The sequence below is a fragment of the Nycticebus coucang genome, chromosome 12 (genome assembly GCF_027406575.1).
Source record: "Nycticebus coucang isolate mNycCou1 chromosome 12, mNycCou1.pri, whole genome shotgun sequence".
NCBI classification, from domain to species: Eukaryota; Metazoa; Chordata; class Mammalia; order Primates; family Lorisidae; genus Nycticebus; species Nycticebus coucang.
This window is the reverse complement of record NC_069791.1, coordinates 89566718-89594428: the sequence shown is the minus strand read 5'-3', so window position 1 is coordinate 89594428 and position 27711 is coordinate 89566718. Positions and strand designations below refer to the sequence as shown.

General features: G+C 39.4%; 2 protein-coding genes across 2 annotated transcripts in view; both read left to right on the top strand.

Moving 5' to 3' along the window:
- Positions 1-13297, top strand: part of MOSMO (modulator of smoothened) — a 75902-nt gene extending 62605 nt beyond the window's left edge. Inside the window, exons 2-3 of the mRNA XM_053556287.1 lie at positions 6216-6428; positions 12926-13297. Coding sequence (XP_053412262.1) covers positions 6216-6428; positions 12926-13110 — 398 coding nt within the window. The 3' untranslated portion in view covers positions 13111-13297. The remainder of the gene's footprint in view (positions 1-6215; positions 6429-12925) is intronic.
- A 13357-nt stretch (positions 13298-26654) lies between these two features.
- The window catches only part of VWA3A (von Willebrand factor A domain containing 3A), a 63402-nt gene continuing 62345 nt past the window's right edge, over positions 26655-27711 (top strand). Inside the window, exon 1 of the mRNA XM_053556893.1 lies at positions 26655-26771. The gene's annotated coding sequence lies outside the window, so the exon portion shown is untranslated. The remainder of the gene's footprint in view (positions 26772-27711) is intronic.

Sequence of the window (27711 nt, the reverse complement as noted above, 5' to 3'; positions counted from 1 at the left end):
GGAGAAATTTTTATTCAATCAGGGCTATGGTTTTGCCAGGTAGATGCAGTGAAAAGATAAAATTTAGGTGGTAATATGATGGATCAAGGACTCAGTGCTGGATAGGGAAAAAAATGATGATAGGAAAGTGAGAGATGAGAAGGTCTGGGGTCAGTGACTTGAAATGCCAGAGAGGTGTAAAGATGGGTGAGGATAATAGGAGAAAATGCTGTTACTCAAGGGGACGTGAGACATGAGTACTTAACCTCAACTTATTTTCTTGAGGTTTTCAGACACTACCCATGTGTGATCCATTAAGGTTCTTTGTTTTACTGTTTACTCTTTTTGGTCAGTTCACTACTTACATGCACCTACATCCTAACTTAGAACCCCAAAATCATGGCAGATAAAAATCATCATTACTAGTTATGCTTCTGTAGGAAAAAAAATAAGTATGTAAAGTTTTTAAGTTACCTATATGCTATTCTTTTCTGTGCTTGTGCATCTACTCATTTAAAGCTGTGGTCCCCAACCCAGCCCATGGGCAAGTAGCAGTCTGTGGCATGTTAGGAACTGGACCACACAGCAGGAGGTGAGCAGCAGAGCAAGTGAAGCTTCATCTTTATTTTCAGCTGCTCCCCTTCATCTGTATTTTTCAGCTGCTCACCTTCATCTATATTTTCAGCCACTCCCCTTCATTTGTGTTTTCAGCCACTCCCCATCATTTGCATCACAACCTGAGTTTCACCTCCTGTCAGATCCCCGCCACCTACCCAGATCTGTGGAAAATTTGTCTTCCATGAAACCAGTGCCTGGTGCCAAAAGGGGTGGGGACCACTGATTGAAAGGATGAGCTTCCGGAGTGTGACTTAACCGGGGAAGTGTGTACGAGGGGATTCCTAATTCCCTCCTCTCCTCATCTGCCCTTCAGTTCTCCTAAATTTCTTCAGCCAGCCTATTGCTAAAACACAAAACTCTGTAATTTTAGTTCAATTGGAATACTGTCCCTTGCTTAAATACAAATGCTCTTGGGAGGGGCAATATGTTAAGCCTTTATCAGTCACTAAGATAGACGGCTGTGGTAAAGTGTTTGGTCTCTGTAACCAATGAGATAGCTTGTCAAGCACAGATTTTTATATCCCCATGAAGAAAGCAGAGCTAGAGATCTACATCAGCCACAGGGATTAGCCAGGCCAGGTCACAACACCTAAAACTGACATGAGAGCCCTGAGGGGAAGAGAACATTGTGAATTGGAGGAAAACATGAAGGGGACATAGGAGAAAGCAATAGCAAAGTTTACCTTCACCATTTTTTCCCAGGTCTAACCCTGCATGGGAAAACCTTCTCTCTGGTAGCTGTGTGCTTCTCTGCTTTACTACTCCTGTGTTAAAGATTTTCTGTGACACTGCTTTCACATGTAGTGATGATATGCCTTATAGTCATCCTCCTCGTGGCAATAGACCTGCTCAGACTGGCTGTGTTAAATTTTTTCAGCAGTGTCTGGATCTATAGGTGATTGTGTCAAAAACTTCTTTAGTTAAGTTACTCCTACTAGATGGGGTAAAACTCATTATGACTTTTACTTTTATATATTATGATGCACAGGTGAGACACTGAGAGGCCTATGGGATCTATAGTTTCTAGTTTGGTGTCCTTTTTCCTATTGTGTGTCTTTTATTTGGCTGGGTTGGTTACCTCGGAAACAGCCACAGGGTGGAGATGGATTGGCTGTTTGGGGAATGGAATTACAGGCCCCTTCAAGAGGCAAAGACCTGTTAAAAAACAAAAATCAGTGAATGGCTGAGCTTGTGTTTAATAAGTGTGCTGTAGGAAACCACACTGAGTAAGCCGACTCTGCAGGAGAACCTATTTAATGCAGTGTGATTTTAAATTTAGCTTGTTTTAAATTCTTTTAAGCTCACCAAATGCCTATTAATTTCACTGCTAGTTTGGGGTTTCCAGTGAAGTAGAAGATGCAGTTCTCGCCCTGAAAAGCTCATGTCCCATTTGGGATAAAAAGAAGCTACCTAAAAATGAAATACATGATTGTGTAATATAGGCTAAATTTGTTAAGGGGATTTAAAGGTAGTAAAAGATCTTGACTATCAATGTGAGTGATGGATTTGAATCTACAGGCAGAAGATAATTCATCAAAGTAAAATATGAAATTTAAAGATCTGTTGAAAGTTTGGCAACAAACAGTACCTGAATTTATAACATTTAATAGTAGCAGCGCAGTTATCCTTGTGCAGATTTCTCCAATTAGCTTATGGGAAATATGTGATCGTGATATAAATTTTGTTGATTTCAGTCTTACACAAAAGAATGAATTTTAACAATAGCATTGACCAATCACTATTTACACTATCTCTTGTCCAATATATTTAAGGAAAGTCTTTCCCCGAATATGTGACAAAGTATTAGCTTTAGAATCTCTTAACTGCAGAGGCTGGGCATGGTGGTTCACACCTGTAATCCTAGCACTCTGGGAGGCTGAGACACGTGGATCAGTTGAGCTCAAGAGTTCAAGACCAGCCTGAGCAAGAGTGAGACGCCATCTCTACTAAAAAAATAGATAAATTAGCTGAGCATTATAGCAGGTAACTGTAGTCCCACCCACTCGGAACTGAGGCAGGAGAATCACTTGAGCCCAGGAGTTTGAGGTTGTTGTGAGCTATGATAAGACTCTCTAACTGCTTCAACAATGTAGAGCACATGGAATACTCAATAAAATATTGTGTGTTGATTTTCTTATATATAAAGTATTCCTTCTGGTTGTCAGCAGTAGCTTTTGTTTCTTCTAGAATAGAGCTGCTTAAAATTTGGTCTTGATTTGCCTTGATTTGCTCTGATACATAATTTTATAAATACAGGAGCAGTGGCCGAGCATGGTGGCTCACTCCTGTAGTCCCAGCACTTTGGGGAGCCAAAGTGGGAGGATGGCTGAGGCCTGGAGTTTGAGACCAGCCTGGGCAACAGAGACCTTTGCCTCTATAAAAAGTAAAAAACAAATACAGGAATATAGCTCTTCTTTTAAAACTGAACATCTGTCAGGTCATTTCCAGTTGGCTTATAGAAAGTATTGCTATAATTTCCATTTTCTTGTTTTGTTTTTATGGTATGGTATGCTACACAGGAGAGTAGGGAAAAAGCAATCCAACCCATAAAGTTTAACAATCTATAGGCATAGAAGGTAAAAGTTAAATTTCATCCCTAATGTGAAAGGAGGATAAGAGAGGCAACATAATGATACTCAGAAATACACTAGAATCCCCATAGTTGACCATCTCTTTACGTTGACCACCTCTTTAAGTTGACCTAAATTTTGTAGACCAGACATGCGCCACATGTATGTATCAGCACAGTAAACCTACTTACTTATGTTGACCGCCTCTGTATGTTGAACAGTTCGTGACAGTCCCTTGGGTGGTGAACTTACAGAGATGCTACTGTATTATTATTATTATTTTTTTTTTGAGACAGTCTCACTATGTCTCCCCCCAGTAGAGTGCGGTGGTATCACAGCTCACAGCAACCTCAAACTCTGGGGCTCAAGTAATCCTCTTGCCTCAGCCTCCAAGTAGCTGGGACTACAGGCACCCACCACAGCACCTGGCTATGTTTTTGTTGTTGTCGTCATTGTTATTTAGCAGGCCTAGGCCAGGTTCAAACCCGCAAGTCCCACTGTATGTGAAAGGCGCCCTAACAAGTGAGCTATGGTCGCCAAGCCAGTGGTACTGTATTTTGAAGGAGAGATATTTTAGTTATGATTTACTGAATCTACAATTTGTAATATTTACCAACAAAAAATTCTCAAGTGTAAATCCAAGTTTACTAAATATGTAGAATAACCAATGAAACTTTCTTTGTATGTTAAGTTGTGAGGAAAGTTGCTGCTATAATAAGAATCTGTAATACTGTATTTTGTCAGAGGATCTTTCATTGCCTGTAGTTCTTTCTTACAGCAGTGACAGCTTTTATAAATATGGAATAGCGACTATAAGAGAGTAATTTGTTTAGCAGTCTTTTGCTGAACGATCTGAAGTAGTTTCCTGTTAGGAGTCCTTGGGCACTGCTGTGAATGCTTTCTTTATTTCCGAAATTACAATAAAATGTTTTATCATAATAAGACACTCCCTTCTCCACAATTTTTCTATTCAAGGACTTTTTAATGTTTTAATTTAAGAACAGTTAAGCAACTCCTTGGTGCCATTTCACCCCTAAGCTGCTACAAAACTTTAAAGGAATCAGTGTCAAAAAATTTTTACTGATTTCTGTTTGGCCTAAGAAGTCTCTCAGCTCAGAGGAAGTATAGCATGTGACTTTATTTGGAAGATTGGTCACTTTCTGTTTCCTATCTGCATTGGTCCTACCTCTGAAAACCCCATAATTACAATGCTGTTTGCTTTTATGCATGGATCACCAGATGGGCCTAATTATTAGGTAATTTGGAAGGAAAAAAATATAGCTTGTTTATTTATTTTCTTTTGCTTCTCTATTTAGTCAGAGTTAGCATTAGAGGGGGGAGTCTATTTATGGTCAGATAGAGTTAGCATTAGAGGGGGGAAAAAGATTCCAACTCAGGTTTGAGAGCAGAACTGACTTGTTGTTTCATTTCCTTTCAACATGTTGCTTCATTTCTAAAGATGTATCTTTGGCAAAAGGCAATTAAGTTTGAGGAAACCACCCACCCCCACCCTCACCCCCCACCCCCGCCAACTCTCTCCCCAACATCCCCGCCTACCCATTCCCTCCCTTGCTCAAATGAATCCATACACAGATCCTGCCCTGATGTGTCTTCTTCCACCATCAAAGCTTCCTAAAATGCCTCTGGGAATTTTGTTGACTGTTCTCATAGAAGGTGTTTGTTCATGGCAAATGCTATTATTTTGAGGTCATTTATTTTTTTATTTTTGATTTGTAGTATATTTGAAAAAATAACACAGACCCCCAAAAAATCTACTATATTTTCTTTTTTTTTTTTTTTTTTTTTGGCTGGGGCTGGGCTTGAACCCGCCACCTCCGGCATATGGGACCGGCGCCCTACCCGTTGAGCCACAGGCGCCGCCCAATCTACTATATTTTCGATGGCTCCTGAAATTTCTGTTCTTGTATTTTTGCTGTTTCCCCATTTACAGTTGCTCTTGTAAGAGAAAACAAGTAGTTTTTATCAGAAGCAACATTTTAATCATTCTTAGTGGGGAAGAAGAGAAATAATTACTCTTTTCTTTTTCTAATCTAAGTTTTCATAAGTTAATTCTCCCAAAATTTGATAAAAGAGGTATCCTTGGTTTGATAGAATACATTTATGGAAAAATAGTGCTTAACACTTCACAAAAATCACTTTTATATTATTCAAATGGGGGACACTTTAAAAATTACTTTCGTAACCCTCAATGAATCCCCAACAATAAAAAAAAAAATTACTTTCATAATTTGTTTTTGTGCTTTTCTATTGAAGCATGCCAGTAATAGTTGGGCACTGTGAACACTGTACAAAAATGGTGAGCTTACCAAATGGAGGGGGGGTCCTACTAGTTTTTTCTCCTCAGCCAAAATAAAGTAAATGTACAATGAGTCTTCAATTTGGAAGTAGAAAAGAAATCCAATTCTTTCCACTAGTGTCCAGGTTCAGCAAGGGCAGGAACCTCTTTTTTTTTTTTTTTTTAAGAAACAGAGTCTTACTTTGTCACCCTCAGTAGAGTGCTGTGGCATCACAGCTCGTAGCAACCTCCAGCTCTTGAGCTTTGGTGATTCTCTTGTCTCAGCCTCCCTAGTAGCTAGTACTATAGGCACCTGGCTATGTTGTTTTTTTTTTTTTGCAGTTTGGCCAGGGCTGGGTTCAAACCCACCATCCTCAGTATATGGGGCCGGTGCCCTACTCACTGAGCCACAGATGCTGCCCAAGAACCTCATTTTGGTCGCTATTATTGCCCTGGAGGCTAGAATGAGGCCTGACTAAAGTACTCAGAAAAACACTTGTTTAATGAATTGCCTTTTGTGGCTTTTGTGAGATTGGGTTTTTTATTAAGTTCACTTTATACGTTAAGCCAAGTATCACTAGATTATGAACTTCAGGAGAATGTTGAAGAGTAGGATTTAATCCTAGGGGAATTAAGTGCTAGAATGATCCACTAAGAGACAAATAGGATTAAGGACTAAAGGGGTGGTTATAGGGAATATTCCTGGGTTTCTCAACCCCATTAAAGTTTTCCCATCTTTTGCATCTCCCCAGGAGCACTCACTGTTGGCCTTGTGAGACAGTGTCAAACAATCCATGGACGAGACCGGACATGCATCCCTCCCCGGCTTCCCCCAGAATGGGTCACCACACTGTTTTTTATCATCATGGGAATCATTTCATTGACTGTTACATGTGGTTTGCTGGTGGCTTCCCACTGGCGAAGAGAAGCTACAAAATATGCTCGATGGATAGCATTCACTGGAAGTAAGTAACCTGCTCTTACTAAGTTTATCTAGAAGGCACACACACTAGTATTTTTATGAAGATAATCAAGAACCAGTAATAAGGACTCCATAATCATCAAAGAACACCACTGGCATATGGCTATAGACTCTACACAGTCCCATTAGTTCTTCAAAACTCTTACTACAAGACCAGGACATCCACAATTTAATTGCTTTGTATGAAATGCTATTTTAATGAATTTGATTTTTGTTCATATTTTGAAATAAGCATTCCAGGTTTGTGACTCAGACGTACCACTAGCCTGAGTCTTTCCCTCTACTTAAAGGTTTTGATATCTGCTATCAAAATAAAGAGAAATCTAGAAAAAGATGCATAAAAAATATCAATTAGATGAAGGTAGGGAAATAATTTTTAATATTGATTTTGAGTTTCTGCTGTATATTGTTGTGCAACCTTAAAAAAATCAATCAATACATTTACATATTTAATAATTATCAACACTTATTACTCTATTGAGCTATGCCCAAGGGTGTGATGTGATAAATTGATATATTACGCATTCTCTTGTACTTTGCAAAATTGTTTTAATTTCAGAACACCTTACAGAATTACCTCAAGTTAAAAGAAAAAAATGCACTAAGAAAAGATATTTCTATAATTCTGCTTTCTACTTCTTTTTCTCTAATCAGTTTTATACCCTAGGGGACATTTGATAATATCTGAAAACTTTTTTTTCTCTTTCTTCCCCCCTTTCCCTCCTCTCTCCTCCCCACGCCTTCCCTCCCGTCTGCGAGCTTGCGTGCTCTTTCTCTCTTTCTCTCTCCTTCTTTCGTTCTCTCATTCTGTCTGTCCACCCCAGTCTAGAGTACAGTAGTGTGATAATAGCTCACTGCAACCTCACACTCCTGGGCTCAAGCAATTCTGCCTCAGCCTCCTGAGTAGCTGGGACTATAGGCCCATACCATCACACCTGGCTGATTTTTCTGTTTTTTTGTAGAGACAGGATCTCGCTCTTGCTCAGGCTGGTCTTAAGCAGTCCTTCTGCCTCAGCCTCCCAGAATGCTGGGATTATAGGCATGGGCCACTGCACCCTACCTGAAAACATTTTTGATAGTCACAATTAGGGGGATGCTACTGGTTACTAGTGCATAGAGGCCAGGGCTGCTACTAAACATCCTAAAAATTCACAGTATAGCCCCTTGCAACAAAGAACCATCTGGTAAAAAGTGGCAATAGTGCACTGTTAAAAAACCTTGCTGTAAAGAAACAGTATATTAACATATACACAAAATACTATATAAGACTTAATTTTTAATTCAGTACATTAAAATGATTTCAGGTTTATATGTTTTTAAAAAATGAGTATGATAAAAAAAATGAGTATGATAACCCAGCTCACTAACCCAGTATGGGTGGAGTAAGGGATAACCCTATATATCCTAAAATTCAAACTCAGTTTATCCTTAAAGGCTGTAGGATACTAGTATTCCTTCATGAGTCTCTAGTTTCTCCCTGTCTCTCTGTGAAGCTTTTCTTTAATAATGTGTATGTTTCTGGCTCTGTTTATTTTTGCCTCTATATTACCCTTAATTTTTAAATTTAGATCAAGTTACCTTTGAGAGAAAAACAAAAAGTGTCTCCATCCTTGTTACACAGTGTGGAAAAAGTTGATGATCTTTTACTGCCAAACAGGCCTTCAGAGACAGTTCTTTTCTGGAGAGTAGGGTCCAGAAGCAATTGCAGAGACAGTGCTGCTAAATTTAAGCATATTGATGAGGAATTTAAAGAGAATCTGATTCTTAAATTCTTTCTTACAGATTCAGTCACTTTAGCCAGATAGAATTCACTCTTCAAGGAGCAAAATAATATCAAAGAAGGATTTAGTTTCTAGATTTAGTTGAAATTTGAGAACGCATATGCTCTTAATACCAAGAATCTAAAACATAACTAAGTAGAATGACTAAAAGAAAGCATTAAGATGCTCAAATGATAAGCAGGCTCTAATTTAGAACTAAAAAAATAAAAATAAAAAAAAAAAGATGCTCAAATGAACTATTGGTTCTTATGACCCAATAAAAGGAAAGAACTAGGATTATCTTTGTTTTTCATTCCTTTTCAATAGAGAATATTTTTATTATTGCCCCCAAATGTAATGTATTTTTCCTTTATTTTTAGTTAAATAATTTAACTTTTTGAAATAATATGTGCATATGATATATAAGTAAAAGCCTATAAAAGGGTAACCAAGTAAAAAGGCTCATGCATGATTGTGTCACCTGCTCAGGTTAACCTCTTTCTTGGAGGCAAACATTATTAGGAGTTTCTGGAGTTGCCTTCTAGAGGTGTTCTATGCATAGAAACATATGTATGTGTGTGTGTTCTATAAATACTTATATAAAAATATTTTTGCTATATGGTTTGTTAACTTAATATATCTTGGAGTTAATTTCATTTAAGTAAACACAGAGCTACCTTACTCTTCTTAGCTTCCTTAATATATTATTTTTGTACCGGAGCTATTCTGGTTGGGTGGCAGTTCTTAGAGGAATTGGGCTCCCCCTACTGTTTCCATTCAGGCCTTGAAAATGTACTTTATTGTATACCTGGGTTATTACAAAAGTTTTGAGATAACGCAAAAATCAAAAAACACAAAATCCGCATAGACAGAAACAAATGAGATCCTCCTAGCAACACCAGTAAGCCAAGCAGGTTGAAACTTGCACGGGTGTACCAGAAAGGACCTCATCAGCTGTTTCTTGGAAGTGAAATAATGGACCATAACACAGTTTCTCTCAAAACTTTCATAGTGACATACATACATTTTCCTATTCCAGTTATGAAAACTTTCGTAATAATGTGAAGGTAACATTTTCTGATGGCTGTGCACAGTGAGGAAGTATGTCCCAGAGGAGAGTCTTCCATGATGGGACTTGCCTATGGGAGCAGGAGAAACAAAAATGAGTCATCTTCAAGTCTGATCCTTCTTTTTTCCTGTGCCACTTTTGATTTACAACTTTGTCTGTCAATATGCCTGATACCTGACTCTCACCACCAGGAAATCTGTGCCATGGAAGATATAAAATTATGGCATTACAAACTTATGTAGAACCCAGAATTTAATCTTCCATTGTTGGTAGATATTATCAGCATTAATAATATTTTAAGATCTAAAATAATTTCATACTCCATAGTATCTTAAAGGAAAAATTCATCTACCTACATTAAATTTGCTTCCCAGAAAGTATAAAGAACTTAATTCCTTAGATTTAAAACCTAGGTTAGGCTGGGCAAGGTAACTCATGCCTGTAATCCTAGCACTCTGGGAGGCCAGGTGGGTGGATCACTTGAGCTCAAGAGTTTGAGACCAGCCTGAGCAAGAGCAAAACCTCATCTCTAAAAAATAGCCTCGTGTTGTAGTAGGCACCTATAGTCCCAGCTACTTGGGAGGCTGAAGCAAGAGGATGACTTGAGCCCAAGAGTTAGAAGTTGCTGTGAGCTCTGATGCTACAACACTCTACCAGGGGCAAGAAAGTGAGACTCAGTCTCAAAAAAACAAACAAAAGGCAGCACCTGTAGCTCAGTGGGTAGGGCGCTGGCCACATATGCCAAGGCTAGTGGGTTCAAACCCGGCCCAGGCCAGCTAAAACAACAATGACAACTGCAACAAAAAAATAGCTGTAGTCCCAGCTACTTGGGAGGCTGAGACAAGAAAATTGCTTGAGCCCAAGAGTTTGAGGTTGCTATGAGCTGTGACGCCACAGCACTCAACCCAGGGTTGAGATTATGTTGAGATTGAGATTATGTTTCCAAAAAAAAAGAAAAAACCTAAGGTAGGTTGAAGAGGACTTCATTGCTCCCTTAAAATTTGATTAAGCTTTTTCTAACCAATTTGTAAAATATGTAACTCTTAAAAATATTATATTCTAACTATACTCACTAAAAGCTTACTTCATTATGAAAGATAGGTTTTTATTTTACAGTGGAAAATAGGAAATAATAGGAGTAAAGTTGGCACATCAGTTAACAAAATGTACAAATTTAATATCTGCACATCTTTAAAGCACTCGTATTGTAAATTATTTGTTTCTTGAGATTAGTCAATATTAAGAGAAAAATTCTGGGCCAGGCGCAGTGGCTCACACCTGTAATCCTAGCCCTCTGGGAGCCAAGGTGCGTATATTGCCTGAGCTCACAGGTTCGAGACCTGTCTAAGCCTGTGCAAGACCCCCTTCTCTAAAAATAGCCAGACATTGTCTCTGGTGCCTGTAGTCCCAGCTACTGGGAACACTGAGGCAAGAGAATCACTTGAGCTAAGAGTTTGAGGTTACTGTGAGCTGTGACACCACAGCACTTTACCAAGGGGGACAAGTGACACTGTATCTCAAAAACCAAACAAACAAAGACTCTCATATTAGATTTTGTTAATCAACAACAACAACAAAAAGTAAAAATAAGGGGCCAGGCATGGTGGCTAACACCTGTAATCCTAGCATTCTGGGAGGCCAAGGCAAGTGGATCACCTGAGCTCACAGTTTCAAGACCACCTGAGCCAGTGATCCCCCTGTCTCTAAAAACAGTGGGGCGTTGTGACAGCACCTGTAGCCCCAGCTACTCGGGAGACTGAGGCAAGAAAATCTCTTGAGTGCTGTGAGCTGTGATGGCACAGCACTCTACCAGGGGTGACAAAGTGAGATTCTGTCTCAAAAAAAAAAAAGTAAAGATAAGTGTCATTTGATATATTTATCCAGGGCTCTATATCAGTATTCCTGAGCATAGGTTTAACTTGGAAGAGGTTTCTCATTCAGTGAGAAACATTTCTGCACTGTAAGGTGAGGACAGTTCATAAAGGAAAGGTTCAACTCTTCTTGTATAGTGCCTAGTTATCTGTCTTCACCTTACAGTGCAGAAATGTTTCTGCCTCCAAAGAAATTTAAAGGATTATGAACATTTGGCTAATATGCTTTCAAAAACCAAAAATATTTTCTTAAAAAAGCTACCCTATCTGTAGGTAATTTTTATTCATTAAAAAGAACATTTCTTTGGTAGCATGGGGAGCACACCGCAAAAACATTGGTCTGTGGAATTACTTTTTTTTTTTCTTTTTTTTGAGACAGAGTCTTACTCTGTCACCCTGGGTAGAATACCATGGCATCATATCTCACAGCAACCTCTAACTCCTGGGTTTGAGTACTCCTCTTGGCTCAGCTTCCTGAGTAGCTGGGACTACAGGCATATGCCACAATGCCTGGCTACTTTTTCTGTTTTTAGTAGAGACGGGATCTCACTCTTGCTCAGGCTGGTCTTGAACTCCTGAGCTCAAGCCATCCTCCTGCCTCAGACTCCTAGAGTGCTAGGATTATAGGCATGAGCCATTGCCTGTGAAATTACTTTTAACCAGACACTCGGTTATCTCTGTTTTTCTTTTTTTTTTTTTTTTGAGAGAGAGAGAGAGACAAAGCCTCAAGCTGTTGCCCTGGGTAGAGTGCTGTGGCATCACAGCTCACAGCAACCTCCAACTCCTGGGCTCAAGCGACTCTCCTGCCTCCACCTCCCAAGTAGCTGGGACTACAGGCACCTGCCACAATTTTTTGGTTGCAGCCGTCATTGTTGTTTGCGGGCCAGGCTGGAGTCGAACCCGCCAGCTCAGGTGTATGTGGCTGGCACCTTAGCCACTTGAGCCACAGGCGCCGAGCCTTCTCTTTCTTTTTAGAAACATTTGAACAAATGATATATTTCATTGCGTATATATACAAAACTCAAAGAAGGTTTCCTATTCTTCCCCACTTTAACCTCTCAGTGTATTCAGAAACCTGACAGATTTTTTTTAATATTCTCCATGATAACCACTCTGACAATTTACCAATCATCCTAAAGATTTGAGGTTCTTTCTTCTAGCTGATTTTCAATCAAAGTAAGATAAATGGTATTTATTTGTCTGTACCTTGTCTCCAATTCCTTCTAACTAATATGGAGAGGAATAAAGAAGTGGCGGAATAATAACTATAATGATAATAGTATGCAACACTTATTCACCACTTAACTGTTAACTGTCACTGTGTCAGAGACTTGATCTTACTTTACTTATCCTTCCAGTATTTCCCCATTTTCTGAAGGGAAACAGGCCTAAGATTACACAGCTAGTAAGTAGTAGAGCCAAAAGTTAGCCCCTGTCTGACTCTGGCCATTGCACTAATTACTATTCTAAATGATTAGGAATAGTATATGTGAGAACTTAGTACATTTGGAAAAGATATTTCTTAATCCTGATATTCAAAATTGGTCCTAAAATTTTTATAAAAGGCTAACTTGGCTTTTACTGTATTTAATGTTGGACGATAAGGATATTATGTGACCTATAATATAAGCAAATCTTTTGACAAGTAGTCCATATTTTAACAGGTTTGACCATGGTATCTATCCACAGCCCTTCTTATAAACTTGCATTGTGGCAAATTTTCATTGTTTTTTAATCACCAAACCATGTTACTAATGTTGTGTTTTGGTTTGTTTTACAGTGATCCTTTTCTGTATGGCTGCCCTAATATTTCCAATAGGATTTTACATCAATGAAGTCGGAGGTCAACCTTATAAATTACCCAACAACACAGTAGTTGGGTCATCATATGTACTTTTTGTCTTATCAATTTTCTTTACAATAGTAGGACTTCTATTTGCTGGCAAAGTTTGTTTACCAGGCTGACGAATATTTAAATTGCTTGACTCTCTTATTATTTTTTATTTTATTTTATTTTTTTATTTTTGGAGGGTGAGGAGGATAAAGGCAAGGTATCTGAGCAGTCTTCTCATAGGAAGATGCTTAGATGAAACTGATGCTGAAAAGGAAAAAAAAATTGCTTTGATTTGTTCTCACTATGCACTTTGGATTTTAAAAAAAAAAAAGGTGAGCCTTTTCCATAACCAAATATAGACAATATTGACTAAATCTCCTGAGCATATTCAGGCAGTCAGGTCTGCACTGTGATAGCAACCTAGTGAAGGAGAATGCTTTATACTGAAAAGCATGTGGCCCTTTGTGACTCTGTTGTTCCATTTTTAATGTCACTCTAATGATTCATTTGAGAGGAAAAATAAGTCTAAGTATTTATGAATCATGGTGGACCAGAGGGATGCAAGAGAAGTTCATGTGGGGCTGGCCTCACCTCCTAAGAAATTAAGTGTTCACAACTTCCTTGTAACGGTGTGAGCCTTTGGCACCAGAATGGATTGCCGTTGGATTATTGCACCAAGAAGCCAATAGATCAAAACTTGTTTGCTAAAATGTATGTAAAAATTCTGAAATTCCCTATTCTCTGTGTATAAAAAACAAAAAAAGAAACACTAAGAGACATGTTTGGGGTGGGTGGGTGGGGGAAATCTTCCTTATATTTATATAAATATATATAATATATATATTTTGCTGATGCAGTATACAGTGTGTATATATGTGTGTGTGTGTGTATGTGTGTGTAAATTTATATATGCACACATGCAAACAGTTCCTGGAAGAGAATTCTGAATGCTTTGCTAGCAAAACACTGTGGTGTGCAAACCTAGAACTCAATAGAAAAAAAGCCATTTATCTGAAGGCTGCATAGTGGAGAGAGTCTTCAGTTTACCTCATTCTTTGTAGCAGCCCTTGATTTTAACAGGTTTTTGTAATAGGCACAAATAATCCCATACCTTTCTAGGTGCAATTTTAAGTTAAGCTAAAAAGTCTTTGTAGGATTAATTTATTTGTATATGATAGGAGAAGGTAAGATTATGTCAAACCTTATAATTGGGGAATCTGACACTATTTAAATTATTGGCAACTATCGTCTATTGTACAAAGACTCCTTTTCTACTGGCTTGGTCTGTTACATTAATAATGCATTTTATATGTTCAAACACACAACTTTGCATAAATACAAATTCACTAGTAGGCGGCACCTGTGGCTCAGTGAGTAGGGCGCCGGCCCCATATGCCGAGGGTGGCGGGTTCAGACCCAGCCCCGGCCAAACTGCAACAGAAAAATAGCCGGGCGTTGTGGCTCGCGCCTGTAGTCCCAGCTGCTCGGGAGGCTGAGGCAAGAGAATCGCGTAAGCCCAAGAGTTAGAGGTTGCTGTGAGCCGTGTGATGCCGCGGCACTCTACCTGAGGGCAGTACAGGGAGACTCTGTCTCTACAAAAAAAAAAAAAAGAAATTCACTGGTAAATCTGGCTATTTACAACACTAATTTCACTCTGCCATAAAAATTAAATTTGTTTTTCATCCGTAAGCATTACTGACATATCTTTACCAAAAACCTGAGCAATACAATATTTTTTTTACATGCTATATGCCTCTGTTTGCTAACATTTTGGAGTTATTTTAAAGGGCTGTACTAAACCCACAGCTTTAAGTTTTTTCCTAAAATAAGCATTGCAGCTAACCCTTGAACTCACAATTTTAAAAATATGGTATTTCTCTTCTCCATATTTCCATGCCTTCGCATCAGTGCTTAATTGTTTTTCCTGGCAAACACTATAGATGATCTCCTGTTTGAAATGTGGGACAGGAGTGTGTTTCATGGCAGTGGAGCTGAGTTTTTCCTCTTTATAGTGAAATAGTGACCCAAATGTCCCTGTCAGTAGAGTTAGAGGCTTCACACAAGCAGAAATAAATGCACTGTTTTTTAAAAGCTAGATTGTAAATTGTAAAATGATTACTTCAGAGATGGGGCTACCTCTGCAAATATTCAAAGTATAAAATGGAGGAGCTTGATGTGTTTCACACTGGCTTGTTTGACATTCTTATATCTTACTGTTAATTCAGTAGTATTTTATTGTGAAAGAAAACCCAGTGTTTCAGCTCTCTCAACAGTCAGGGGAAGAGGTGGACCACCACTGTGGTACATTCCTTGAGTATTCTGTGGGAATGTCATACTTTTCCTTCCCAGGGTAAAAGAAACCAGTAGGAAATCCTAAAGGAGACTATTTTTCCCCAAGTATTATGATGCGTAGGTGATTCTAAGAATACCACTGGACATGTTCTATGGACATTTGGGATTGCGGTTCCCATTGTGATTTGATTGGTCCTCAGATGGATCACTTTGAAGGAAGGCTTTGGTTGTCACAATTATACCACTGAGATAAAGTGTTAGCAAAGTATGTTCAAATTAATTTATAATATGACCAAGAGCTTTTCTCTTCCAAAAGATGGATTGTATTGTAAATAGTTTCTCAAAATATTTTTAACTGGATCATGAGCATGGGGAGAGAAAGTTTCTCAGCTGCTAAGAATTTCCCCACTGTTTACTTCTTTCACTTACAGTGGTATTACGTTTAAGGTTACAAAACTTAAGGTTTTATTTGTATCTATTACCCAAACAATTAAATTGTCTTTAATGTCATCTTTATACTGGGGGCCAGTACATTAAAGAGCTGCACTGGGGAAAACTTCCTCCAGCCAGTCGGCACTCTAACCCAGGATTAAAACCCATCAAATAGTATGTGAAGTCAAGTCTTTGTACGCTTCCAGACCAAACATTTGAAATGGACTCATTCATATAAATTTCTATAAATCCTGTAAGTGAAAAGATAGACAACTGTCAGCAGTTGCTTTTTAAAAGGTCACTATAATAAGTACTATTATAGTACAGTATTAATTTATAGCAGGAAATCATATCTTATAAACTGTATATAAAACACTGTTATGGTGCAATCATTTGTCAAACTTCTGTCTGTTACATTGTTTTTAGAGTGTGTGCATTCTTCTCATACCTAAGAATATCACTGTAAAATCTGCTGAATACTATTTTTAAGTTTTATTTGCACAAGACTGAATTAGTTTCAAATTTTTGGAAGCTCCTATTGAACATACCTAAATATCTGTAAACATAAAAAATCTTTAATTCATTAAAAGCAAACATTTTAGTATGATTCTTTCCAAAGGTAATCCATGTTCTATGTTGTTAATGTATGTATGTAATTTTTCTGACTCTTCCAACTCTTATAAACATATTTTCTGTTTCATTTGTTTTGTTTTGAAGGATGGCTTTTTCTTTTTAATGTTCTAGATGACCAAAACACTTTATTGGTTTTTACCCTTTTGCTAAAGCTTTGATATCCCCTGTGATGTTCTCTAAATTCACTGTTTAATCTATTAGGTGAAATAATAAATAGTGTTTGATGACAAACAATCTGTTGATTTAGAGAAAAAGCCCTGAAAAAGTATTAGAAACTAACTTTGGACACACCATTAGCTATAATTTTGCATCATGAACTTCATGAGAAGAACATGTTGCATTTATTTTGTCCTTATTAAAAGACTACTAGCCACAAGTTACTCTGGTTGTAGTAACTGTTTTATCAACCCACTTGATCTTCTTTAAAAAATTAAATTTACATCCAGAATTCAAAATAGTAAACTGTCTTTAGAAAATTTTTGAAGGATAAAAATATGTGAAGGAAAAAAGTGACCTTTGTAGGTAAGATTCCCTACTTAGGACTTTTAGTTGTATCACCCCTCCAGAGATTTTGAAGTTTGTGATCAAGGTCTGTATATTATCCCAAACTTTATTAAGAATTGTTTTCTAATTGGTTATAACATTTTTCAATTAATAATTTCAAAACAAATTGTTAATACAACTGTATAAAATGAACATAATTTTCTTCACTTGTATTTTTGTTATTGAGCAAGTTTATCAAAATAAATTGTCTACTAAAGAAACTAAAAAGGCTTCTATTACTTTGAAATAAGCTTCACTTTAAAAAGTGATTTCTTATAGAGGTTTCACACATTCACACAGTGACACTTCCATGTCTCTTGGATTGGTTTTATTGTTAGCATTTGGGGGAAGGGGTAGTCCTCCCTTATCGTCTTCCATTCCCACTCCTAGCCTACCCCTAGGGAAGAGATTCCATTAAAATTCCAGGACATGGATTGGGCCATGTTTACCAATAAGAAGACTCACTCAGAAATAGGTCACATATATGTGGCTCTCTTTCTCATGTTTCCATGAGAAACCGAGCCAAAGCCCCCAAGGCCAACCATCTTTCCCTTCTTTCTTCCTTGCATGTAAACCTAAGTTCATATTTGCTTCAGTCCTCTGTTTCTACTTTACTGCAGGCCCCCAAATCTTAACTTTTAAGATGTTAAAATGTGAGCAATACAGCAGCCCTTGGCCTTTAGACTATTCCACCTGCCCCTTTACAGCTTGACTATAGCTCTTCTGGGGGTGTCAGTGTTAGTCCAGCCTAATAATAACTAATAAAAAATAGTCACCCTTTGATGCTGTTGCTTCTTTGTATGGTTTTTTGGGGAGTTGGAGAATTAAAATATGGTAGGATTTGGGTGTTCCTGGGTTCTAGGACTTAAGAGCATCTTCCTGGTCTGCCTGAGACTGAGAGTTTTCCCAGGACATGGGACTTTTAGTGCTATTACTGAGAAAGTTTCAGGCACACTAGAAGGAGTTAGTCCCCATCTAAATCTTATCCTGATTTATAACATAGGTTAGAGATATTTGAAGGGTTATTTTTTATAAATTATCACTAAATAGGTCAGTTGGAAATTGTAAATGGTAGACATATACTAAACTTCCAAGAGTGGGTGATAACATTTTTTCCTTCTCTTTGGTAATACCTTAGGAAAAGGTAAGAGAGAGACTTTAAAAAACAATAACATGGGTTCAAAACTACCTTTTTGACTTAGTCTTCTATTAGCTCTCTTTTAGCCACTATAAGAAGATTATAGGAAAAATACCAAGACTAGATGACTGTGGGTTCCTTTTTTGCAAAGTCAACTCTTCTGGGTCACAGTTACCCAGCAACAAAAATAAAGGTAGTTATTTATAAATGATATTAAAGATAGCAACCATAATGTATTATCTGGGGGGAGGGTCTTTTCCCAGGATAAGAAAACACTGTGGGATGGTATTTTGAAGCACATTCAAAGTTTTTACAAATCATTCCTGATTTCAGAGATAAACTAAGACGACCCAAGATTAAATTTCAGGAACAGATTTTCATGAGACTCACAAAATTTTAGAGCTGGGTGAAATGAAAAGAGTATTTCCTGTGTTTTCATTTTTCAGATGAATGGTCTCTGAAAGGATAATTCACTATCCCAAAGTCACACAACTAGCTCTCATCAGAACACTCAACATAGGAAGCAATGTCTTTGACAAACAGGCCTTGGACCTAGGACAGATGTTGTTGTTTTTTTTTTGTTTTGAGACAGAGCCTCAAGCTGTCGCCCTGGGTAGAGTGCCATGGCATCACAGCTCACACAACCTCCAATTCCTGGGCTTAAGTGAGTCTCCTGCCTCCGCCTCCCAAGTAGCTGGGACTACAGGTGCCCGCCACAACACCCAGCTATTTTTTTATTGCAGCCATCGTTGTTTGGCGGGCCCTGGGCTGGATTCGAACCTGCCAGCTCAGGTGTATATGATTGGCACCTTAGCCGCTGAGCCACAGGCGCTGAGCCTAGTTCGTATTTTGTAGCCATTGAACCAGTCTTCCTGTAACTGATCCCATTTACTTCATTCAAATCAATTCTGCCAAAATAGTTTTACCACAAAAGAAAGCATATAATTCCCTTATTCACATTTCTGTTATTCTCACTGCCTATGAAATGAAGGCCAAACACCTTTAGCATGGCTCTGAAAACCGTTCATGATCTAGCTTCTGACTATCTTTTCAGTCTTACTTCCCACCACTCTCTCTCTTCACCTTTTACTGGCAACCAGCCTATCCTCCATTCTCTCACCATGCCTACTCCCAGCCTTTGTTGTGTCTTTACTACCTCCTCCTGATTTTTTCCTAGTGCCTCCCATATTTGAAATGTAGCTAATCTTTTGTGCTTTATATCTCTGCTTATACCTCTGTAAGAGAACTTACTAGAGAAGAGTAGACTGCCTGGATTCAAATCTCAAATTTCATAGTTCTGTATGACCCATAGTAAATCTGTGAACCTTGTATTTTTCATCTGTAGAAGAGGGCCAATAATAGTACCTACCTTATAGGGTTATTGTTGATGTAAACGAGATAAAGTATCTAGCTCAGAGTAGCATTCAAATGTTAGTTGCTGCTATTATCATTATTAAATGCTTCTCTATAACTAGATTATAAACTTTTGAACGTAAGGAATATAGCTTTTTCGTATTGTATTCCTTAGAGACCTGGCACAATGCTTTTACACATTGAATTGAATTACCAAAATTAAATCTGGGGCTAGGTTAAAAAAGAAAATTATGAAACCATTTATCATGGAGATTTGAAAGACCCAGTCATGTATCTACCAGAATTAAGCCAGTAGAATTGTTCCTGAAGGCAGAGGCTTACCTAAATCATCCTTTATAAGTATGGTTACTTTCTTGGTAAGTATTTGACTATATAATATGCCAGTTTCATTGACCTCCTTAGGATTTCCCTGTGGACCCAAGATCCTTTACTACTGAACTCAACAGTGCTCTAACATTGATGCTTACACAAGGAGGACCAGGATGATGCAAGCACAGTGTTGATCCTGAGAGAATTCCCTGGAGGTTGCTTCAAGCTTGTGGGTTCTCTGCTATCTTGAAGCCATACATTTGGTATGTTTTGCAAAGACTTGGCCTTGCCAAGATAGTTTTAATTATTTCTACTAACAGGAATGTACTCAAGAATTTGCTGTCATTTTAGATGTGGTTATCCCTAATTAGCTGTTTTATGGCACTTTAGGATAAATATTGCCAATGTATTTGGTTGCTATCAAATCAATCCCCATTCATTATCTGTCAGGGCAAATCAGTGAAATAAATACTGTGTTCTTACTCTGGCAGTCTTTCTCATGTTGTTTAAATATTTTAATATTAGTTGTTGAAGAAAATTCAGTTATTTTCTTAAATAAAAAAATGAAAACTCTCATTGTTTTACATTGCTTTGTTCTCTATGGCAAATGCAAAATCAGCTGAAGAACTAAAGAAAATAATTTCCCTGATCCATAATAAATTATTTTAGGGTGCGGCGGTGCCTGTGGCTCAGTGAGCAGGGCACCGGCGGGTTCAAACCTAGCCCCGGCAAACTGCAACAAAAAAATAGCCGGGCGTTGTGGCGGGTGCCTGTAGTCCCAGCTACTCGGGAGGCTGAGGCAGGAGAATCGCCTAAGCCCAGGAGTTGGAGGTTGCTGTGAGCTGTGTGACACCACGGGACTCTACCAAGGGCAATAAAGTGAAACTCTGTCTCTACAAAAAAAAAAAAAAAAAAATGTGAGACTCAGTCTCTACCAAAAAAAAAAAAATTATTTTAGGGTGAAAAAAAATTCATCCACAAAGAAAGCTTTTGGCCACCTCATGCCCTACATATTTTACCAATGTAGTTAAGGAATAGTAAACAGACTCATTTGTTGCAATGCCACCCTCATACACACCACTCTAGTGCTTTACCTCATTTCTGCTTTCAAGGTCATCGATACCATTTTCTTTCCTTAAGTGCTATTATGGAGAAGGAAGTTATGACTCTAAACTGGGACAAAAGAATTTTCTTTTTACAATAACATATATCTGTAAAAATTTTAAACACAACAAAATAAGAATATAGAAAATGTAAAGTTCTCTTCTCCATAATCCACTTTCCAGATATAACCATTGTTAACAGTTTATTGTGTGACGGCTCGGTGTCTGTAGCTCAAGCGGCTAAGGTGCCAGCCACATACACCTGAGCTGGCAGGTTCAAATCCAGCCCAGGCCTACCAAACAGCAATGAAACTACAACCAAAAAGTAGCCAGATGTTGTGGTGGGCACCTGTAGTCCCAGCTACTTGGGAGGCTGAGGCAGGAGAATCACTTGAGCCTAGGAGTTGAAGGTTGCTGTGAGCTGTGATGACACAGCACTCTACCCAGGGTGACAGCTTGAGACTCTGTCTCAAAAAAATAAAAAAGAAAAGAAAACAGTTTATTGGGTTTCCTATCAGACATTTCAATGTTTTTCAGTTTTACAAAAATAAGATCATATATTTGCCACTACTTTTCAATTTAATTTGTGATGGAAATCTTTCTGTGTCAGTAAATATAGAGCTTCCTTATTTTAATGGCTGCATAGTATTCCATTTGATACCATGTCAAATATATATACTGAGGATACTAAAAAATGTATACACATTTTAAGAAAGGAAAAATTGTATTAAATTTGTAATACTAAAGTCACATTTGAGTTATGCAATTACAGGAAGTATTCAGCATGACTTGTATTCATCTTTTGTTGTTGGTCTGTATTGAAAATTATAATTTCAATAGTTTTTTTCCTTTCTTCAAATGTATATGCATTTTCTACCAGTCTCTGAGTTTATCTTCCCATTTTGATGTACATTTAGAGTGCTTCCAGATTTTTGCCATTAGAGACAAAAACTTCCCAAATATCATGATAACCTGGCATTCAAATTGAAGTATATCAACTATTAAAGCAATTTTTCTTCTTCTTTTTTTTTCTTTTCTATTTTTAGTAGAGGCAGGGGTCCCACTCTTGCTCAGGCTCTTCTTGAACTCCTGAGCTCAGGCGATCTACTTGTCTTGGTCTCTCAGAGTGCTAGGATTATAGGTGTGAGCCACCTCACCTGACCACAATTTATTTTTTCAAAAGTACTGTGGTTAAATGGCATTCAGTATGTTTAGAGAAAGAAACCAACATTAAATTCATGGCCATATGCTTTTCCGATAAATCATCTTAATCCTCTCCCTGTGAAATAAGAAGTCTATTTTATAGATCAGAAAACTAAGGATCAAAGGGATGAACAACTGACTCAAGGTCCTATAACTAGTCATTGGTGAGTCCGGGTTTCAGACCTTGGCTCCTTCACTACAGATCTAGGACTCCTTCTCCTGTCCCACCTTGCCAGTTTGGCTAGTCTAAAGGAAATAAAAATAGCTTGTCCCAGATGCATGATTCCTTGGCTCAAACATGAGCAGCTAAATCTATGGTTTGCTTCTTCTGGATGTGGAATGCAAACAACCATAAAAGGTAATCTCTAGGAACAACTTGGGACTATTACTTACTTTGTTGAAAAGAAAAAGATATATGTAAGAAAAGCCTCCTACTTAAGTTGTTTGTGTCTAATCTTCCGTCATTCCCTCCTCATTGTCAAGCTTTCTCCTTAAAATGCTAACTTTCTTGATAAGTGAAGCTAGGAGAGGGCACCTATTGATTTTATTTGGGCCCTTTTAGGATTTCAGTACCCAGGGAAATTTTCTCAAACAGGCTACACCCCACTACATTCCCACAGCACTTAGAAATAAATCAACTAAATCCCTTCTGCCATATTGGTGGGAAATTTATTTGTTATTAGGATACCCTAGATTGTGCAAAGGTCCATGGCTCAAACATTAGGAAGGCCTCTCCAGGGAATTGTCATCTGTTGAAGACATCAACTGTACCATGCTAGATAGTGCAGTAGTTTTTCTGTGTCCATCTCATGCTTAGAACATGATAAACTTTGATGAGCTAGGAACTCCTGTGCCTGTGCACTCTCCCTGAGTGCAGCAAGACCCATTTTCTCTTAGGTCTTACCATCTAAATAAAGCATTGCCACCAAACACTAAGCATCTCCATTCCCTCTGATTTTCAGATATCTGGTTTTGAGGTGTTTTTTTTTTATTTCTTTATCTCTGGAAGAATATTCTCTTTCCTTTGGCTTCCCACAGAAGCATGTTGCCTAATACTTGAGTCCCATTCTTTGGTTAAAAAGAAAAAATAGGCAGGGCATGGTGGTAGCTCATGCCTGTAATCCTCGCACTCTTGGAGGCCGGATTACTTGAGCTCCATAGACCAGCCTGAACAAGAGCAATCCCATCTCAACTAAAATTCTAAAAAACTACCCAGGTGTTGTAGTGGGTTCCTTTAGTCTCAGCAACATAGGAGGCTGAGGCAAGAGGACTACTTGAGCCCAAGAGTTTGAGGTTGCTATGAGCTATGTGACACCACAGCAGTCTATCCAGGGTGACAGAGTGAGACTCTGTCTCAAAAAAAAAAGAGCCTTTTTTTTTTTTTTGAGAGTTTCAAGCTGTCGCCCTGGGTAGAGTGCTGTGGCATTTTAGTGTTGTACCCATCGCGGCTTGTAAAAAAAACTTGGACCCCACTTCAGGTATGAATCAGATGGTGATTTATTACACCTGCGCAGGGGACCGCTACCTTCAAGAAGTAGGCGGCCCCCAAGTGAGGAGCAGGCTGATTTTTTATACTCTTTTTGTGTTGCGTGGCAAGCAAGCAAATGCAGAAGCAGAACGTGGCAGTTAGCTCAGGTTGGGGTTACAGTGTGGTGGTTGGTTCAGGAGGTTACAGCATGGCGGTTGGCACAGGGGCAGCTTGGGAAACTCAGTTTGGTAGCTTGGGAAACTCAGCTTGAGTAAGTTTTCCACCATTGTTTAGCCATTGCTAGGGGGTTAAGGGAACTCAGAGAACTTCCTTATTCTATTCTGAGACCTGTTCTTGGGCTTTGCCCTGGGTGTGAGGGTAGAGACGCTAGGGGACTAAGGCTGAGACAGACTCAGGTCTTTTGGGAGGCTGTTGGTCTATTACATTAGCTCACAGCAACCTCCAACTCAGGCTCAAGTGATCCACTTGCCCTAGTTTTTCCATGTTTAGTAGAGACGGGGGTATGACTTTTGTTCAGGCTGGTCTCGAACTTGTGAGCTCAAGCAATCCACCCACTTCAGCCTCCCAGAGGGCTAGGATTACAGCAAGGCCTTACACTGCAAGGCTCTTTTTTCTATTGGAAGAAAAAAGCTGGACACAGAAGCCAAGCTTGGCCAATTAAGTGCTTGGTTCATAAATGAGTGTGGCATATGACCAGCTTGGGACTTTTCTGGAACTGCTGAGGAAGAGGTGTTCTCCTAGCCCTAGGGTTCCTAAGTTGTAGGGGGATAAGATTGGTACTGCTGGGGGAAGGGAGGGGGGAGGTTTTGATGGAAGGAGGGTAATGGGTGGGGCCACATCTACGGTGCATCTTAATGTACACAGCTATGATTTAACAATAAAAATTAAAAAAAAAAAAAAAAAGATTGATACTGCTGGCAGCCACCCATGAAGAGACTAAGAATCAAGCTATCACAGAAGAAAGGAAGATGAGAACTGGAGACAGAGTTCTGTTAACATCATTTTAGCCTTTGGATCAAGCTATGCCTGAAGCCATAACTATCCCTGGATTCTTTTCGTTATTTGAGCAAATAAATCCCTTTTTTCGGCTTGGCACCTGTAGCACAGTGGTTATGGCGTCGGCCACAAACACCCAGGCTGGCACATTCAAACCCAGCCTGGTTCAGCTAAACAACAATGACAATTGCAACAAAAAAATAGCCAGGCATTGTGGCTGGCGCCTGTAGTCTCAGCTACTTGGGAGGCTGAGGCAAGAGAATTGCTTGAGCCCGAGTTTGAGGTTGTTGTAAGCTGTGACACCACGGCACTCTACCAAGGACAACATAGTGAGACTCTGTCTCAAAAATAAGTAAATAAATAGAGAAATCCAACAATAACAAAAAAATTCCTTTTTTCCTCAATCTAGTTTAAGTTGGGTTTCTGCCTCTTTTTATTGAAAAAATCTTGACACTCCCACTTTCCTCTTGACGTTAAACACATTCCTCACTTTCCCTGTTTTGGCATGTCACTTTAATCTTGTAGTTAACTTAGGCTTTTACAAAAGACAGAAAAAAATGTTGACTTCAGGATGCTTCTTATCAACCCAACAATAAGCAGTTGCTACTGGTTTGAAATGGAGGAAGCAAAGCAAAACACAAATTAATATCTAAAAAACATATCTCACCATACTCCAGGTTAGAGCTCCTAAATAAAAGACCAGAGGTGAGTTGTTGACCCTTATCAGTTTCCAAGAACCTAAAGTAAGAGAAATTCCTGTCATGCTCTGATGTTTTACACAGGGCCAGTCCTGATCTACATCCTGAGAGGAGCTAAGAAAGATGGTTACCCACACAGCTTTCCTCTGGACTGGCCAAAAGCCTGAAAGTCTTACTCTGCTTTATCCATCTGTCACAAATATATTTAGAATGTGTCTGTCATTTAAAGTCAAGCAGAAGAAAGAAGAAACAGAGGGTATGCAGTGTTGGATTTTATTTCTTATGCCATGTTGAAAACCTACATATCCAGGGGAAAAAGAGTTGTGAGGGTGGTAGACTACCTGTCTGGGGCTCCCATGTCCCCCAAAATGGTGTCTCAAAGCTAGCCAGCCCCTTCCACCCAGACTTTACCTGAAGGTGGGCGCAAGAGCCCTCACCTCTTGTTCACAGACTAGCCATTGGTGACTCACATCCTCTTGTGACTTACAACTCTCTGATCTTCCTCCTTTTCCACTTTGTTGGTGTTGGCCAAATGACAAATGCCTTTACATGCTGCTGGTAAAATGGATTAACATGGTGCTGCCCTCAGGCCAGGACTGTTCTACCCAGAGTAACTGGTGGTTGATAAGCAGTTCCTATTTTGAGGAGTTGAGCTATTTCTGACCTGTCCTGCTAGGGTCAACATCTGAAGTTTCTCTACTGTAGAATGACGACCAAAAGTAGCACATGTTCTAACTTATAAAACTATAGGTTCAGAAAAATAGTGAAGGTGATTTAGGCACTTTCAAGCTAGTTGACATTGGGAACACCACTTTGTCTCTCTTGTCTTCTCCAAAAGAAGGGTTGGAGAGGTCCCCAAGGACTTAGTTACATCATAATCACCTGGGGCCACTGTTAAAAATGAATGTTTCCACACTTAAGCACAGTTCTGAATTAATCTCCTGAGTGGGAATGTTTGCTCAGCAAACAACCCAGGTGATTCTAATGGGCACCTGGGTTAGGAACCACTTGTGGGAGGTGGTCTCTTCTGAGGCTAAGACCCCCTGAGCTTGCTGCACTAGACAGGTTTGGGTGGGCCGGACAGGGTGGGGTTTTAGAGGGCTGTCAGACCTCTCCTAGGGAATCTGAAGTGCAAAAGATGCTTATCACCTTCACTATACATAACAGGTTCTCTGGTATTTTTCCTCAGTTCTTGCCACCGGAAGGCTGCAGACACCAGGGCTCTACTGGTCTAAACCATGGTTCTCTGCTGATTGAGAGGTTCTGAAAATAGAAAAGACCTCTGAATACTGCTTCCAGGTTTTCGTGAGGGTGGAGAAAAGCTGAGTGACCTGGGAGAGGTGGTTATCAACAACAAAGTGGTAACTTCTTCCTGGGATGAGGAAGGTTTGCCCTTTCCCTACCCCAAGCTTCAGTGGTGCAGTCTGTTACCTTGGAGACAAACTAACACTTCCCGCAGGACAAGCTTCACTGTTGAGTTGCTTGGAGAAAACTAGAAGTGAGAACTGGGAGAAGCAAGGGTGTGGGGTGGCGAGGCCCTTTTCCCACAGATGGAGAAATAAATGAAGAAATATGAGCAAGGGTGAGTGCCACTAGGGTTCACAGGGGTGGCAAGAGAGAGGGCAGGGGAGGCCCAGACGCTAAGCTCTGAGAAGAAGCTCTGAGGGAGCCTGGAGTCTAAAGCATCTGCTCTCTACATATTACAAGCATTGTAATAGGAGCTGGGGGTACCACAGCAGACTTGGAAGTAGTGGAGCTGATGGGGAGACAGAGGGGGCAGCAACATGGGTACTAACATGCAAGGGACTGGCTTTCTCCCTGAGGGTGTGGGGACACTGAATGGGGTTCAAGAAAGACTTCTGAGTTTTCTTGTCAGACTAAAGAGGTAAAACCTGAGTAAGAGGGGGGGTGTGAAAAAGTAAGGTGGTGGGGCGGCGCCTGTGGCTCAACGTGTAGGGCGCCGGTCCCATATGCCGGAGGTGGCGGGTTCAAGCCCAGCCCCGGCCAAAAAAAAAAAAAAAAGAAAAAGAAAAAGTAAGGTGGTGTAAAGTGGGAGTTGCCAGGGAACAGAAAAGGTGAGACTTGGAGTGGAAAGAATGAGAAGGCTTGATCCACCTCGATAATTCTACGCCACTGCAGAGTCACAGCAGGATTTTCTGACCAGGTAGAAATAAGAACGAATTGTCATACCGGAAAAATTCTGGCAGCACAGATTGGAATGGAGTGGATGGGGTCAAGAATAGAGGTAATTTTGTAGTTAAAAGTATAAATCCTGGCTCGGCGCCTGTGGCTCAAGCAGCTAAGGCCCTAGCCACATACATCTGAGCTGCGGGGTTCGAATCCAGCCTGGGCCCACCAAACAACAATGACAGCTGCAACCAAAAAATAGCTGGCTGTTGTGGCGGGCGCCTGTAGTCCTAGATACTTGGGAGGCAGAGGCAGGAGAATCGCTTGAGCCCAGGAGTTGGAGGTTACTGTGAGTTGTGATGCCACGGCACTCTACCCAGGGCAACAGCTTGAGG